At 42.2% G+C, this 17733-nt stretch overlaps 1 protein-coding gene across 3 annotated transcripts in view; it reads left to right on the top strand.

Annotated features, from left to right (window-relative positions):
* Positions 1 to 17733, top strand: part of LOC110524643 (trafficking protein particle complex subunit 8) — a 79824-nt gene that overhangs the window by 4013 nt on the left and 58078 nt on the right. For all 3 annotated transcript variants that reach the window (XR_016496332.1, XM_021604488.3, XM_090236109.1), the window contains exons 2-7: positions 3319 to 3531; positions 5411 to 5494; positions 8655 to 8744; positions 12448 to 12622; positions 15224 to 15377; positions 17483 to 17609. Coding sequence is in view for 1 of the 3 variants with exons in the window: in XM_021604488.3 (XP_021460163.3) it covers positions 3319 to 3531; positions 5411 to 5494; positions 8655 to 8744; positions 12448 to 12622; positions 15224 to 15377; positions 17483 to 17609 (843 nt within the window). In the remaining 2 variants the exon portion in view is untranslated. The remainder of the gene's footprint in view (positions 1 to 3318; positions 3532 to 5410; positions 5495 to 8654; positions 8745 to 12447; positions 12623 to 15223; positions 15378 to 17482; positions 17610 to 17733) is intronic.

The raw sequence follows: 17733 nt of genomic DNA, 5'->3' as shown, positions 1-17733 counted from the left end.
CCTCAATCCTATAGAACATTTGTGGGCAGAACTGAAAAAGCGTGTGCGAGCAAGGAGGCCAACAAACCTGACTCAGTTTCACCAGCTCTATAAGGAGGAATTGGCCAAAATTCACCTAACTTATTGTGGGAAGCTTCTGGAAGGCTACTCAAAACGTTTGACCCAAGTTAAACAATTTAAAGGCAATGCTACCAAATACTAAGTGAGTGTATGTAAACTTCTGACCCACTGGGAATGTGATGAAATAAATAAAAGCTGAAATAAATCATTCTCTACTATTATTCTGACATTTCACATTTTTACAATAAAGTGGTGATCCTAACAGACCTGAGACAGGGAATTTTTGCTAGGATTAAATGTCAGGAATTGTGAAACCGAGTTCAAATGTATTTGGCAAAGGTGTATGTAAACTTCCAACTTCAACTGTACTTGTATTAGTAATTTGGCTTAGTGCTAGTTTACCACTGGCATTTAAAATTCCAGGTCACTCATGGTCTGACAATGAAATGTCCTGGCTACCTTACTCTTTATGCAATCTAGCTAGCTAGTTAGCTATGTACTTTCCAACTGATATCCATAGCTACCATAGTCTTGCTACAAAGGCCTAGCAATCACATCCATAGCTACAATGTTTCTTTTTGCTATGGCTCATGTGAAATTGGAAAACTGTCATGTTTTGGAATAAACAAGACTGGCTTTTAATCATCAGGCTATGATAAAATCACATCCATTATAGTCACTGACCTGTAATAACCCTGGTTGTCTTATTACCCCTTTCGGGCCTCCTGAGTGGCGCAGCGGTCTAAGGCACTGTCCATTGGTAAAATAATAAATAAATAAAAATAACCCTCTCATAGACACATAAGACACCATATACATTAGATTTGTGGAATGCATAGCTTACATATTCTGCTCAAGAGGAGAGGAGTTGGACTAGGGGTTTCCTATTGTCTTCCTGCACCTGTCTCCCCAGCCCTACATTACAGCACGGTTGTCACAGCTACCTGTAGAACAACAATAGACTTACTAACAATTTAGCAGCTGCTGAGCTGGTGTTGTGTGTATTCTGGAGGAAATTCCTCGAAATTGAGATATTTCTCCCGCAAACAGGTTGTGGCATTCTCACACAAATTGTTTACATACAGTGCCTTGCGAAAGTATTCGGGCCCCCTTGAACTTTGCGACCTTTTGCCACATTTCAGGCTTCAAACATAAAGATATAAAACTGTATTTGTTTTGTGAAGAATCAACAACAAGTGGGACACAATCATGAAGTGGAACGACATTTATTGGATATTTCAAACTTTTTTAACAAATCAAAAACTGAAAAATTGGGCGTGCAAAATTATTCAGCCCCTTTACTTTCAGTGCAGCAAACTCTCTCCAGAAGTTCAGTGAGGATCTCTGAATGATCCAATGTTGACCTAAATGACTAATGATGATAAATACAATCCACCTGTGTGTAATCAAGTCTCCGTATAAATGCACCTGCACTGTGATAGTCTCAGAGGTCCGTTAAAAGCGCAGAGAGCATCATGAAGAACAAGGAACACACCAGGCAGGTCCGAGATACTGTTGTGAAGAAGTTTAAAGCCAGATTTGGATACAAAAAGATTTCCCAAGCTTTAAACATCCCAAGGAGCACTGTGCAAGCGATAATATTGAAATGGAAGGAGTATCAGACCACTGCAAATCTACCAAGACCTGGCCGTCCCTCTAAACTTTCAGCTCATACAAGGAGAAGACTGATCAGAGATGCAGCCAAGAGGCCCATGATCACTCTGGATGAACTGCAGAGATCTACAGCTGAGGTGGGAGACTCTGTCCATAAGACAACAATCAGTCCTATATTGCACAAATCTGGCCTTTATGGAAGAGTGGCAAGAAGAAAGCCAATTCTTAAAGATATCCATAAAAAGTGTCGTTTAAAGTTTTCCACAAGCCACCTGGGAGACACACCAAACATGTGGAAGAAGGTGCTCTGGTCAGATGAAACCAAAATATAACTTTTTGGCAACAATGCAAAACGTTATGTTTGGCGTAAAAGCAACACAGCTGAACACACCATCCCCACTGTCAAACATGGTGGTGGCAGCATCATGGTTTGGGCCTGCTTTTCTTCAGCAGGGACAGGGAAGATGGTTAAAATTGATGGGAAGATGGATGGAGCCAAATACAGGACCATTCTGGAAGAAAACCTGATGGAGTCTGCAAAAGACCTGAGACTGGGACGGAGATTTGTCTTCCAACAAGACAATGATCCAAAACATAAAGCAAAATCTACAATGGAATGGTTCAAAAATAAACATATCCAGGTGTTAGAATGGCCAAGTCAAAGTCCAGACCTGAATCCAATCGAGAATCTGTGGAAAGAACTGAAAACTGCTGTTCACAAATGCTCTCCATCCAACCTCACTGAGCTCGAGCTGTTTTGCAAGGAGGAATGGGAAAAAATGTCAGTCTCTCGATGTGCAAAACTGATAGAGACATACCCCAAGCGACTTACAGCTGTAATCGCAGCAAAAGGTGGCGCTACAAAGTATTAACTTAAGGGGGTTGAATAATTTTGCACGCCCAATTTTTCAGTTTTTGATTTGTTAAAAAAGTTTGAAATATCCAATAAATGTCGTTCCGCTTCATGATTGTGTCCCACTTGTTGTTGATTCTTCACAAAAAAATACAGTTTTATATCTTTATGTTTGAAGCCTGAAATGTGGCAAAAGGTCGCAAAGTTCAAGGGGGCCGAATACTTTCGCAAGGCACTGTAGATTTTGCTTTTCAGTGGTCTGTATGTGTGTGCTTGCTTTTCAGTCAAATGTAATCTAATTTCTGTAGGAATGTTTCCAAATTGCTGACAGGCCAGACACTTAAGAGGAGGACACAAAACACTTCGCTATGGAGAAGTGCCATAAGAGTTAGGCTACATGACTATTTGAATGTGAGTGCTTTGATGTCTGGCTGTCCAAACATGCTGCCTCATGATAATGTTCTTACTGCATGAAGTTGTATGGACGCTGTTTCTGTGGATCCTTCATGCAGTAGTCAAAAGTAGTTGGGTGTTTTATATTACCTTAATTTAGTCTCACATCCACGTCTCTTCACAAGTTTAGCATCACCCCCCCTTTTGTTAAAATTTCTAATTATTTTCTTAATTTGATTGTCTGTAGGAAAAAGGAGATGCACACTTCAATCAACGCTCTCATGTGGTTTATTGGTGACATCTGAATAGCCTATATTTTCTCATGTCCAGCTCAAAGACATATGATGTGTGATTGTGCGTTTGTAGCCTAATCTTTTCCCATACGGGTCTCTCAATAGGTCACATGAGGGACCCTAACAACCAGGTGCAGGTGGTGAAGAACCTTCGCATCAGTGTAAACAATGTGGTTACACGCCCGTCTGTCCCCACCTCCGGCGTCCATAGCCCCGCCCAGCGACGGCTCCTCAGCGAGGTGGTGTCGGCGAGCCAACCAGCAGAGGGGGGTGTGGCCAATGTCATCACCGCCGGAGACTATGACCTTAATATTAGTGGTGAGTAATTTGAACAGAGAAAGAAGGGGATGAGCGTGACATGGGTAAAGGATGGAGTGTTTAATGAGTTGTAGGAATGTAGTGTTTATTGATGATGAATGTGATACTTGTCATGTAGTTTCATAGACTGTCCTGCAGATGGCAGCAGACACTCGGGAGAGAGGCATGACTGGAAGGATTTATTTTGAAATAAATTGTTTTCAAGACAGACAATAACAGCAAACATATTGCAATATGGGAGTGATTTCCATGTTAATTTATTTTGTTCATTTTGTAATTTATTATTTTCTCTTTTATTGACCTGGACGGCCCTTGGGTAAGAGCCTACTTCAACCTCTGTCCTCTAACCTACAACGTTACAGGTCAAGCCGTTTGACAGTGGAACAGAAATATCCCTAAACACTTTTAGTTACCTGAAATTTAGCTCAGAGAAATGCTTTTTGCAGGACATATTATTTTTCAGTGTATATAGCTATGTTTCCATCCAATTGGCGATAGATTTTCATGCGGATATTCACAAATCTGCATGAAAACAATTTGTACAATTTCCCACCAGACATGTGTTTCCAGCAAATTGACTTGTTGCAGATAAAAGGCTGTGTGAGGTGACTGCACATAAAAATAACTTTTGTAGTTAAATTCCCATGTATCGAGAAAAAAAAAAAAAAAAGTTAAATGGGTTTCCATCTCATTTTCAAATCTACTGATGGTTTTAACACAAATATGCCAACTCTGGTATTGGCATGTGCGCTCAAGCCAACAGCTGGCAGATACAGTGCGGATATAGCCTACATGATGATACTAATGACAAAGGAGTTAAATATTTTTTTATTGTCAAGCGGCAGCCAAGCATTGATCATCATATCACCAGAATAAGACCCTTGATATTTATTAGAAAGGAGCATCAAGCTCATCACCTTGCACATTCACCACCCTGTGAAGTTCATCATAGCTTATTTCATCTGTAGCCTAATAAACTGCATGCTTTTCCAAGTCGTAGTTGGAGAGCCACACATGTCATCGCATGACTCCAAATTTACTTCGATATGATGGTTGTTATATTCAATATTTGCGCGTAAGAGTTAACAAATCCATTTCTTGCATAATTAATTTTACCATTAAGAAAAGATCCCACGCGGATTTTGTTTGGTGGACATTTGGAAAGTTTAACCGCAACATTTGGTGTTTCCATTAGGCCTGTCATAATGTTTGCTCACAAAGATGTTGATGAAAACCTGGTTCATTATATGAATGCACCCTAGAGATATTTCAGGAAAGTTAATGGAGATTCCTGTTCCATTTCCACAAGGAATGACCTTTGGGTAGCAGTGCAGCAACTTTGTGGTGACTCTATCAAAGCGTGTGTTTCCCCCTGCTGGTCCACATCCATAAACCTCTCCAATCCACTCTATTTCTCCCATCCTATTAGTGGACCTTGCTTGGATCAAACAGCCTCCTCTAAACCTAACCTACAGTTAAGTCAACCCAACTATGGCTCTCCTATTTCTCCCTTTGACCTATGAATGGAGCATAGAAATTGTATGTTATGTCTTCACTGTTTTGTTGGAAGCTAAACTGGAAGCTAAGCTTATGATTTGGGCTAACCTTTTTTCCAAGCTGTAGGTCACATTTGTAGGTCAAAGTGGAAGCCATGGTTGTGAGAATGACCCTCTCCAGCAGCACAGTTTCATATACTGCTGCTCTTCCCTGGTTTTCCCTACAGTGGTCAACTAGCAACAATGTGGTATCTACAATGTGATGTATACTATCTATGATATTGGTACTGTGGATGAGCTATGAGTGGTAAACATCAGTGGGAGATCCTGTACAGGTAATGGGATGTTGCTAACGCTAGTCCCTGACTCTCTCCCCTCGTCAGATCGCTCTGTTAAAGCTAGCGTCCCCTGGTACAGTGACTGGAGGGACACACTAACGGAACTCAGCACCTCCAAGCATTATACAGGTACCTGTACTCTCATCTCACCTGGCCTCACCCGACATAACCTCACAATATTTATGTAGGGGGTGGCTATCCCTCCCTCCATTCTTCTTTCTCTCCGTAGCATAACTGTAGCAGACTGTCCTTCTTTCCTAACATCCTCCATTTTTATAATTGAAACTGGCCTTTCCTTGGTTGGTATATTGGTTCCATTGTGCCAGGCAAGCTCAATCAAGCACAGCTAATGTATTTGAAATGGTTTCAAATAGTATTTTAAACCTATGTATGAGCGTTAGTAGCATATAACTCCTGCGTCCTTCTGTTCTCTCTCAATCAGCTTTAACCTGTGGTCCTCTCTGAAAAGTAAGGGATAGGAAATGATTATGGGTGACACATGGTTTGCTTGTTTGTTAACAAGGTACAAACTACGCTATTAAAAGTATCAACCAATCATTCAATGACTAATTTCAGGTTTGGCTAAATTGCCTTAGTACATATATGGCACTAAATGAATTGTGCAGGACAGTGGACACATATTTACGCCGTTGTCTCTACATTTTCCAAAAACGGACCTAGTGTTGTCACGATATGCAGATTTTTTTTATTTTATACTTCGATATCTAGTTTAGTATCATAATACTCAATACCAGAACAATACTGGAATGATACCATGGCAACAAAAATAAAACATATTAGCTAAAGTCACAGAATAACCACTCGGCTTAATTTTTTGAAACATTGAACAATATGTTGATAACTAGTAGAATAAATAGAATATATTCTATATTCAGCAAAAATAAAAATATATTTTTATATTTCTTATTTATCTGTTATTTTACCAGGTAAGTTGACTGAGAGCACATTCTCATTTACAGCAATGACCTGGGGAATAGTTACAGGGGAGAGGAGGGGGATGAATGAGCCAATTGTAAACTGGGGATTATTAGGTAACCATGATGGTTTGAGGGCATTGGGATATTTCTTTAGACCAGAAGAAAGAGTGCCTCCTACTGGCTCTCCAATACCACTTCCAGCAGCATCTGGTCTCCAATCCAGGGACTGACAAGGACCAACCCTGCTTAGCTTCAGAAGCAAGCCAGCAGTGGAATGGCAAGAATATCAAAAATGTTAATTATGCAAAACCATGTATGAGACTCAGCATACAAAATGTATTTACAAAAACTGAAATATAATTTGATACATATCAGGGCTAATCTTCTCATCTATGGCCATAATATTGTCAAATTACATTCTTTAGACCTAGGATTCATTACAGCTAACTATTTTGATGTATTAAATTAATAGTTACAAAATAAGATACTTTGAAGCTACTTTCTGAAGCTTCTATATTGTAATAGTTTACACGCAATAGAAATACAATGGAATTTACACAGCATAGTACATTTCACTTCCCAGGGTGCAATTCTCCACCCAGGCCTAGTGGCTACTGCTAGCAAGCCCAGTCTAACGCAAAGTAGTCAAAATATATTGCTGTCAAGTTATGAGTGCATTTCACATGATTTTTCACTTGTGTAATCATATTATAATGCTCACATGAATGTCATGCTGAATATAAGCAGGTAGCCTAGTGTTTAGAGCGTTGGACTTATAAAGGTTGCAAGATCAAATCCCCGAGCTGATAAGGTAAAAATCTGTCGTTCTGCCCCTGAACAAGGCAGTTAACCCACAGTTCCTAGGCCGTCATTGAAAATAAGAATTTGTTCTTAACTGACTTGCCTAGTTAAAAAGGTTTACAAATATGTTCATGTCATTGTCACTCAAATAATTCAAATTGAGTAGAATAATGACAGTTACATTGCAAATGTCAAGTGTAAAAAAAAAAAAAGTTATTTTTGTGGTTGTTTTAGAATGTTGATCTATGATCTCTCGCTTGCTTTTCAAAAGTTAGTTGTGCTGTATGCATAAGCGCCGCCTGGCTTGAGACTGCCCCCTTGAAAAGATTCAGACAAATTACAAGACAGACTCGATCCTCTCAATTGGCATATGACGTGAGACACATTTGACAGATGTTCCTAAAGTAACACAAATGCTGGTACCAAACCATTTTTCATGCTCTAGTATCGAAAAAGTACTGAAGTTTCGGTATATACCGTGCAGCACAAGACTGACCTCTGGTGGCTTTAGGTTCCCTTTCTGATGATTTCTCTGCCATACAATGATTAATGTAAATGTCTTACTGCCTAATCTTTTTGGAAAATGGACTGGAGCCGTGCCCAGAGGTTTATAGGTTCATCAGCCTCGTTGTGCCTGTGTTCTACTATAGTAAATGTACTGCTATATAACCAAATTATTGTTTTGGTTTAAAGTTTCTCCATCCATATTCAGATTGAATCTAAGATTCAATGGTCTCTTTTGATTTGATTGTTGCTTCTTGCTGTGCTATTTATTTAGGCCTATATTTTTGTAGAGCTGACGAGAAGAGCTGTCCTCTGTCCAAAAATATACGTGAGTCTGTCTGTTTTGGCTTCCACGCATAGAGCGAGACACCGGCAGCTCGGTACAGTTCACTTATGAGTGGATCTAGTCCAAACACAGAGCCTGCTGTGTTTGTGTTGTGAAGAGCGAGAGAACCAGAGATGGTGGAATTACCAGGATGTAAGGGTACACCTTTTAAAGATCACTAGAGCTTTTTATTGGACGAGTTCTGATAGTACCGGAGTCCGTATGCAGACAACACTATTTCCTCACTCTCATCTAGGTGTTACATAGGTATCTACACTTGCTTTGATCCTCGTTGTCCTGTCAACATTACTGCCTGACACTAGTTGTTCTTCTGACAATACTGGGTGTATCTCTTGATGACAAATATAGTCTGCAATAAGCAGCAAGATGTTCTCTGCATCTCAATGGGGTTTAGGATAAAAGAAGAATTGAGTGCTGGTAAAATCCTTCCTCTCTTTCATCTGGCTAATCATTCATTTATTTCTCTCCCTGAGTATCATTTGTTGCAGCTACACAATCAGACCCTTCAGCAATCAGTGTGTATGTCACTTCCCAGCCTCTTCTGTCTGGTTGAGCTGGGTGTGTATAGACCTATCTCACCAGCACCCCTGGGTACAGGCTTCAGGTGGTCTCTGCAGCTCCACTCTCTCAGGGTTGTGTTGCATGGAGGTGAGGTTAGAATGATGTACTTGCTCTCATTTTGTTGTTGTCCTCTCTCCAGCCACGACTCCCTGGTTTGAGGCGTACAGGGAGAGCTTCCTCCAGTCAATGCCTGCCTCCGACCATGAGTTCCTCAACCACTACCTCGCCTGTATCCTTCTCTGCTTCAACATACTACAATAAACACTATGATCATGATAAATCAAATCTCAAAATCAAATCATTTCTAGGTAACAATTAAGTACCTGACTTTATTTTTTTTATTACAGCAAATTATATATTACCAGTGTGATCATATACAGTGCATTCGGTATACATATACAAAGTATTCAGACCCATTCCCTTTTTCCACATTTAGTTACGTTACAGCCTTATTCTAAAATGGATTAAATTAAAACAAATCCTCATCAATTTACACTATACCCCATACCGAAGTGAAAACAGGTTTTTAGACATTTTTGCAAACGTATTAAATCTTATAAACAGATACCTTATTTACATAAGTATTTAGACTATTTGCTATGAGACTGGAAATTGAGCTCCCGTGTATCCTGTTAACATTGATCATCCTTGATGTTTCTACAACTTTATTGGAGTCCACCTGTGGTAAATTCAATTGATTGGACATGATTTGGAAAGGCACACACCTGTCTATATTAGAGGTCGACCGATTGATTTTTCAACGCCGATACCGATTATTGGAGGACCAAAAAAGCCGATAAGAAGAAGTTTTAGGTTGTAGTTATTATAGGACTATTTCCCTCTGTACCATTTGTATTTTATTTCTTTTTTTTGTTGAATTTTTACCCCTTTTTCTTCCCAATTTCGTGGTATCCAATTGTTGTAGTAGCCATTATCTTGTCTCATCACTACAACTCCCGTACGGGCTCGGGAGAGACGAAGGTTGAAAGTCATGCGTCCTCCGATACACAACCCATCCAGCCGCACTGCTTCTTAACACAGCGCGCATCCAACCCGGAAGCCAGCCGCACCAATGTGTCGGAGGATACACCGTGCACCTGGCAACCTTGGCTAGCGCACACTGCGCCCGGCCCGCCACAGGAGTCGCTGGTGCGCGATGAGACAAGGACATCCCTACTGACCAAGCCCTCCCTAACCCGGACGACGCTAGGCCAATTGTGCGTCGCCCCACGGACCTCCCGGTCGCGGCCGGTTACGACAGAGCTTGGGCGCAAACCCAGGGACTCTGATTACCATTTGTATTTCATATACCTTTGACTATTGGATGTTCTTATAGGCACTATAGTATTGCCAGTGTAACAGTATAGCTTCCGTCCCTCTCCTCTTCCATACCTGGGCTCGAACCAGGAACACATCGACAACAGCCACCCTCGAAGCAGCGTTACCCATGCAGAGCAAGGGGAATAACTACTCCAAGTGTCATTGAGTGACCTTTGAAACGCTATTAGCGTGCACCCCGCTAACTAGCTAGTAATTTCACATCGGTTACACCAGCCTAATCTCGGGTTGACGGGCTTGAAGCACAGAAAAGAGCTGCTGGCAAAACGCACGAAAGTGCTGTTTGAATGAATGCTTACGAGCCTGCTGGTGCCTTCCATCGCTCAGTCAGACTGCTCTATCAAATCAGACTTAATTCTAACATAATAACACAGAAATACGAGCCTTAGGTCATTAATATGGTCGAATCCGGAAACTAACTAACTGTTTATTATTTCAGGGAAATCCGGAACCGTTCTGTATTTTATCTAACGGGTGGCATCCATAGGTCTAAATATTCCTGTTTATATTGTACAACCTTCAATGTTATGTCATAATTGAGTCAAATTCTGGCAAATTAGGCGGCCCAAACTGTTGCATATAACCTGACTCTGCGTGCCATGAACGCAAGAGAAGTGACACAATTTCACCTGGTTAATATTGGCTGCTAACCTGGATTTCTTTAAGCTAAATATGCGGGTTTAAAAATATATACTTCTGTGTATTGATTTTAAGAAAGGCATTGATGTTTATGGTTAGGTACACATTGACGCAAGGACAGTCCTTTTTTGCGAATACGCACCGCATCGATTATATGCAACGCAGGACACGCTAGATGAACTAGTAATATCATCAACCATGTGTAGTTAACTAGTGATTATGATTGATTGTTTTTTATAAGAAGTTAATGCTAGCTAGCAACTTACCTTGGCTTACTGCATTCGTGTAACAGGCAGGCTCCTCGTGGAGTGCAATGAGAGGCAGGTGGTTAGGGTGTTGGACTAGTAAGGTTGCAAGATTGAATCCCCGAGCTGACAAGGTGAAAATCTGTTGTTATGCACCTGAACAAGGCAGTTAACCCACCGTTCCTAGGCAGTCATTGAAAATAAGAATGTGTTCTTAACTGACTTGCCTAGTTAAATAAAGGTGTAAAAAAAAAAATCGGCCAAATCGGTGTCCAAAAATACAGATTTCCGATTTGTTATGAAAACTTGAAATCGGCCTTAATTAATCGGCCATTCCGATTAATCGGTCGACGTCTAGTCTATATAATGTCCCACAGTTGACAGTGCATGTCAGAGCAAAAACTAAGCCATGAGGTCGAAGGAATTGTCCGCACTCTGTAGAGCTCCAAGACAGAATTGTGTCGAGTGACAGATCTGGGCAAGTGTCTGCAGCATTGAAGGTCCCCAAGAACACAATGGCCTCCATCATTATTAAATGGAAGAAGTTTGTAACCACCAAGAGTATTCTATTCCAGCTGGCTACCTGGCCAAACTGAGCAATTGGGGGAGAAGGGCCTTGGTCAAGGAGGAGACCAAGAACTCGATGGTCACTCTGATAGAGTTCCTCTGTGGAGATGGGAGAAGGACAACCATCTCTGCAGCACTCCACCAATCAGACATTTTTGGTAGAGTGGCCAGATAGAAGCCACTCCTCATTAAAAGGCACATGACAGCCCGCTTGGAGTTTTCTTAAAGGACTCAGACCATGAGAAACAAGATTCTCTGGTCTGATGAAACCAAGATTGAACTCTTTGGCCTGAATGCCAAGGGTCATGTCTGGAGGAAACCTGGTGCCATCCCTACAGAGAAGCATGGTGGTGGTAGCATCATGCTGTGGGGATGTTTTTCAGGGACTGGGAGACTGGTCAGGTTTGAGGGAAAGATGAACGGAGCAAAGTACGGAGATCCTTGATGAAAACCTGCTCCAGAGCACTCAGGACTTCAGACTTCCAACAGGACAACAACCCTAAGCACACAGCCAATACAATGCAGGAATGGCTTCTGGACAAGTCTCTGAATGTCCTTGAGTGGCCTAGCCAGAGTCTGGAATTGAACCTGATCTAACATCTTCGGAGAGACCTGAAAATAGCTGTGCACAATGCTCCCCATCCACCCTGACAGAGCTTGAGAGGATCTGTAGAGAGGAATGGTAGAAACTCCCCAAATACAGGTGTGCCAAGCTTGTAGCGTCATAACCAAGAAGACTCAAGGCTGTAATTGCTGCTAAAGGTGCTTCAGCAAGGTACACTGAAAGGGTCTGAATTATGTAAATGGCCTTGTTATCTAAATGGCCTAGTTAAGTTTAGCAAAAAGTTTAGTCTCAACCTGTTTTTGCTTTGTCATTATGGGTTATTGTGTGTAGATTGAGGGGTGGAGGACAATTTAATAAATTTTATAATCAGGTTGTAACATAACAAAATGTGGGAAAAGTCAGTGATAATGTGTTGAGCCTACAGCCTACTGCACAAGTCTCAGAACTATTTTTAAAGGTCTCAATATCAAATCAAAAGACGGTCTTTTCAAACAGCTCTTACACTAAAAGGGCATTATCATTTTTCAGTTTGTCACTCTGTCCCCCCGGTTGTGGTTCCTTGACTGGTGATCCCGCAGGTCTGTTGGTGGTGTCGTCCAGTGAGGCTGTACCAGTGGAGCAGTTCCTCAAGCTGTCTCAGGAGCAGCACATGATCCAGCACAATGGAGAGTACACCAACCCCAAGTGGTTCATCCCCAACACACTCAAATACTACGTCCTCCTGCATGACATGAGCCAGGGGGACGAACAGAGGTGGGTAATAGACACACACACACTTGCATGCACACACAGACACGGTCTCTCGCTTTCTCTCGACAGCCAAGTCTATTACCTCAGCTCTTCTGTGTGCGTGTGGCCCTCTGCATCATTAGACCAAAGCAGTAAAGAGGAGGGTGTTGATTTTGTTCCCCACCGGCAGTTATGGAATCCTTTTATTTTTACCAGTACACAACCTTGAATTAAAACCTCACTATTAGCCTAACCTTGATGCATGAATGAACCAGGGGATGATTCATGTGGATTGAGAATGTATTTTTATAATAAAATAATGGCGGGATGTGAATCATTTGATTTTATTTTACTGGCTGTAAAAATATGGCCGGATGCTGTTTACTGGTTGGGCTCAGTAGTAGCCTTTTTAAAATGTTAAATTCTCTGAGTCTATGGATTCGTCTCTGTCCATTTGTACATTTAAAAAATGACCAAAGGGGGGGGGGGGACTATAGATGTATCTCTGTATGTTTGTTAGTCACACATGATATCTCAGACACCACTGGCCTGACTTGGACAAGCTTTGGGGAATGATGCGTCTGTCATGGACAGTATAGAACAAGAAGGCCCGCACACTGTTAAAGCTCCCAGTTCCGAAACGGATCTTCGTCAGGTCAAACAAACTGAGTGCTCATATCCCAAAATATACACATGTAACCTCACATGACCATTTCGGACATGACGCATGGTGGGTGCAAAAACAATTTGTCTGTAATAATTTAATAACAATGAGATGTGTACATGTGGTAGTTCCAGAAAATAATATATATATATATATATATATATATATATATATATATATATATATATATATATATATATATATATATATATATATATATATATATATATATATATATATATATATATATATATATATATATATATATATATATATATATATACTGCTCAAAAAAATAAAGGGAACGCTTAAACAACACAATGTAACTCCAAGTCAATCACACTTCTGTGAAATCAAACTGTCCACTTAGGAAGCAACACTGATTGACAATACATTTCACATGCTGATGTGCAAATGGAATAGACATCAGGTGGAAATTATAAGCATTTAGCAAGACACCCCCAATAAAGGAGTGGTTCTGCAGGTGGGGACCACAGACCACTTCTCAGTTCCTATGCTTCCTGGCTGATGTTTTGGTCACTTTTGAATGCTGGCGGCTACAACCCACACAAGTGGCTCAGGTAGTGCAGCTCATCCAGGATGGCACATCAATGCGAGATGTGGCAAGAAGGTTTGCTGTGTCTGTCAGCGTAGTGTCCAGAGCATGGAGGCGCTACCAGGAGACAGGCCAGTACATCAGGAGACGTGGAGGAGGCCGTAGGAGGGCAACAACCCAGCAGCAGGACCGCTACCTCCGCCTTTGTGCAAGGAGGAGCACTGCCAGAGCCCTGCAAAATGACCTCCAGCAGGCCACAAATGTGCATGTGTCTGCTCAAATGGTCAGAAACAGACTCCATAAGGGTGGTATGAGGGCCCAACGTCCACAGGTGGGGGTTGTGCTTACAGCCCAGCACCATGCAGGACATTTGGCATTTGCCAGAGAACATCAAGATTGGCAAATTCGCCACTGGCGCCCTGTGCTCTTCACAGATGAAAGCAGGTTCACACTGAGCACGTGTGACAGGCATGACAGTCTGGAGACGCCGTGGGGAACGCTCTGCTGCCTGCAACATCCTCCAGCATGACCGGTTTGGCGGTGGGTCAGTCATGGTGTGTGGTGGTATTTCTTTGGGGGGCCGCACAGCCCTCCATGTGCTCGCCAGAGGTAGCCTGACTGCCATTAGGTACCGAGATGAGATCCTCAGACCCCTTGTGAGACCATATGCTAGTGCAGTTGGCCCTGGGTTCCTCCTAATGCAAGACAATGCTAGACCTCATGTGGCTGGAGTGTGTCAGCAGTTCCTGCAAGAGGAAGGCATTGATGCTATGGACTGGCCCGCCCGTTCCCCAGACTTGAATCCAATTGAGCACATCTGGGACATCATGTCTCGCTCCATCCACCAACGCCACGTTGCACCACAGACTGTCCAGGAGTTGGCGGATGCTTCAGTCCAGGTCTGGGAGGAGATCCCTCAGGAGACCATCCGCCACCTCATCATGAGCATGCCCAGGCGTTGTAGGGAGGTCATACAGGCACGTGGAGGCCACACACACTACTGATCCTCATTTTGACTTGTTTTAAGGACATTATATCAAAGTTGCATCAGCCTGTAGCGTGGTTTTCCACTTTAATTTTGAGTGTGACTTCAAATCCAGACCTCCATGGGTTGATAAATTTGATTTCCATTGATAATTTGTGTGATTTTGTTGTCAGCACCTTCAACTATGTAAAGAAAAAAGTATTTAATAAGAATATTTCATTCATTCAGATCTAGGATGTGTTATTTAGTGTTCCCTTTATTTTTTTTGAGCTGTGTGTATGTATATATGTGTGTGTGTGTGTGTGTGTGTGTATGTATATATATATATATTACTTCCACTTTATTTTACCACTGCTTTAAACTGTTAATGTGTCATTCTTAGCCTGTAATTGTATATATTTTTTTCTTTTGTGCTCTCAGAGCTGACTCTGTGTATGAGGATATGAAGCAGCGGTATGGTTCTCAGGGTTGTTACCTTCTGAAGATCAATTCTCGTACAGCAGCAGCAGGAACAGATGAACAGATACCGGACCCATGGAGCCAGTACCTTAACAAGAGCAGTCTGCAAAGCCAGGTACGGTAGAGCCCAGACAAAGTTTTCCAAGTATCTAATTCAGTGATCACCAACCGGTCGACCCGTTCAACTTGTCGATCTTCAAGGCATTTCTTGTCGATTGCCAAACATTTCTGTAAAACCAGAGGCGTCTCCTAGTGGCCGGAGACTTTAATGCAGGGAAAGTTAAATCAGGTCTACCAAATTTCCATCAACATGTTAAATGTGCAACCAGAGGGAAAAAAATTATTGATCACCTGTACTCCACACATAGAGACGCGGACTGTTTTGCTATCACAGACTGGAACATGTTCCGGGATTCTTCCGATGGCATTGAGGAGTACACCACATCAGTCACTGGCTTTATCAATAAGTGCATTGAGGACGTCGTCCCCACAATGACTACGGACATGCCCCAACCAGAATCCATGTATTACAGACAACATTCGCACTGAGCTAAAGGGTAGAGCTGCCGCTTTCAAGGTGCGGGACTCTAACCCGGAAGCTTACAAGAAACCCTGCTATGCCCTGCGACGAATCATCAAACAGGCAAAGCATCAATAAAGGACTAAGATTTAATCATACTACACCGGCTCTGACGCTCGTCTTATGTGGCAGGTCTTGCAAACTATTAGACTACAAAGGGAAGCACAGCTGCGAGCTTCCCAGTGACAAGCCTACCAGACGAGCTAAATCACTTCAATGCTCGCTTCGATGCAAGCAACACTGAGGCATGCATGAGAGCATCAGCTGTTCCAGGCGACTGTGTGATCACGCTCTCCATAACCGACGTGTGTAAGACCTTTAAACAGGTCAACATACACAAGGCTGCGGGGCCAGACGGATTACCAGGACGTGTGCTCCGGGCATGTGCTGACCAACTGGCAGGTGTCTTCACTGACATTTTCAACATGTCCCTGATTGAGTCTGTAATACCAACATGTTTCAAGCAGACCACCACAGTCCCTGTGCCCAACAACACAATGGCAACCTGCCTAAATGACTACAGACCCGTGGCACTCACGTCTGTAGCCATGAAGTGCTTTGAAAGGTTGGTAATGGCTCACATCAACACCATTATCTCAAACCCTAGACCCACTCCAATTTGCATACCGCCCAAACAGATCCAAAGATGATGCTGTCTCTATTGCACTTCACACTGCCCTTTCCCACCTGGACAAAAGGAACACTTATGTGAGAATGCTATTTATTGACTACAGCTCAGCGTTCAACACCATAGTGCCCTCAAAGCTCATCACTAAGCTAAGGATCCTGGGACTACACACCTCCCTCTGCAACTGGATCCTGGACTTCCTGACGGGCCGCCCCCAATTGGTGAGAGTAGGTATCAACACATCTGCCACGCTGATCCTCAACACTGGAGCTCCCCAGGGGTGCGTGCTCAGTCCCCTCCTGTACTCCCTGTTCACCCATGAACCGCATGGCCAGGCACGACTCCAACACCATTAAGTTTACTCTGTCTTTCTTTCCTGTGGCGGTCCTCATGAGAGCCATTTTCACTATAGTGCTTGATTGTTTTTGCGACAGCGCTTTAAGAGACTTTCAAAGTTCTTGAAGGTCAATCAATCTGGAAAATTTGGCATATTTGAGCTATTTTTGACGTAATATGGACTTGGTCTTTTACCAAATAGTTTTATCTTCTGTTTACCATGGAAAGAAATTACACAAATGAACTTTTAACAAGGCACACCTGTTAATTGAATTGCATTCAGGTGACTACCTAATGAAGTTGGTTGAGAGAATGCCAAGAGTGTACAAAGCTGTCAAGGCAAAGGGTGGCTACTTTGAAGAATCTCGAATATAAAATATGTTTTGATTTAACTATTTTGGGGGGAGGGTTACTACATGATTCCATTTGTTATTTCATAGTTGTGATGTCTTCACTATTATTCTACAATGTAGAAAATAGTAAAAATAAAGATTAACCCTAGAATGAGAAGCTGTCAACTTTTGACTGGTACTGTATTTTGGCAGAAATATCGTTAATTGACTATTGCCTCCCTAACATCGGTATTGGATCTAAAAATCCCATACTCTACTATCTTCAGTTTCGTGCCTATTGATCATGACCCATATATTGTCATGTTTGCTCCTGGCTGTTCTAGGATCAGTCTGAGGAGCCAGCCCCAACCCCTGTAGTGGTGAACAACACGGCTGTAGAGAACAACATAGGAGGAGCACCCCATATGGACGGAGCACCAGAGATGGACAGACATGACTCAGCAGAGAATGGTGAGCTTAGCCACTTAGAAATACTCAAGAGCTGAAGATTTCATATCATTAGTCACTCCTGGGGCGGCAGTTAGCCTTGTGGCTAGAACGTCGGACGAATAACCGAAAGCTTGCAGGATCGAAT

Source organism: Oncorhynchus mykiss, chromosome 5 (assembly GCF_057628025.1).
Source record: "Oncorhynchus mykiss isolate SJ-2025 chromosome 5, ASM5762802v1, whole genome shotgun sequence".
Taxonomy (NCBI): domain Eukaryota; kingdom Metazoa; phylum Chordata; class Actinopteri; order Salmoniformes; family Salmonidae; genus Oncorhynchus; species Oncorhynchus mykiss.
This window is presented reverse-complemented; position numbering and strand designations above follow the sequence as displayed.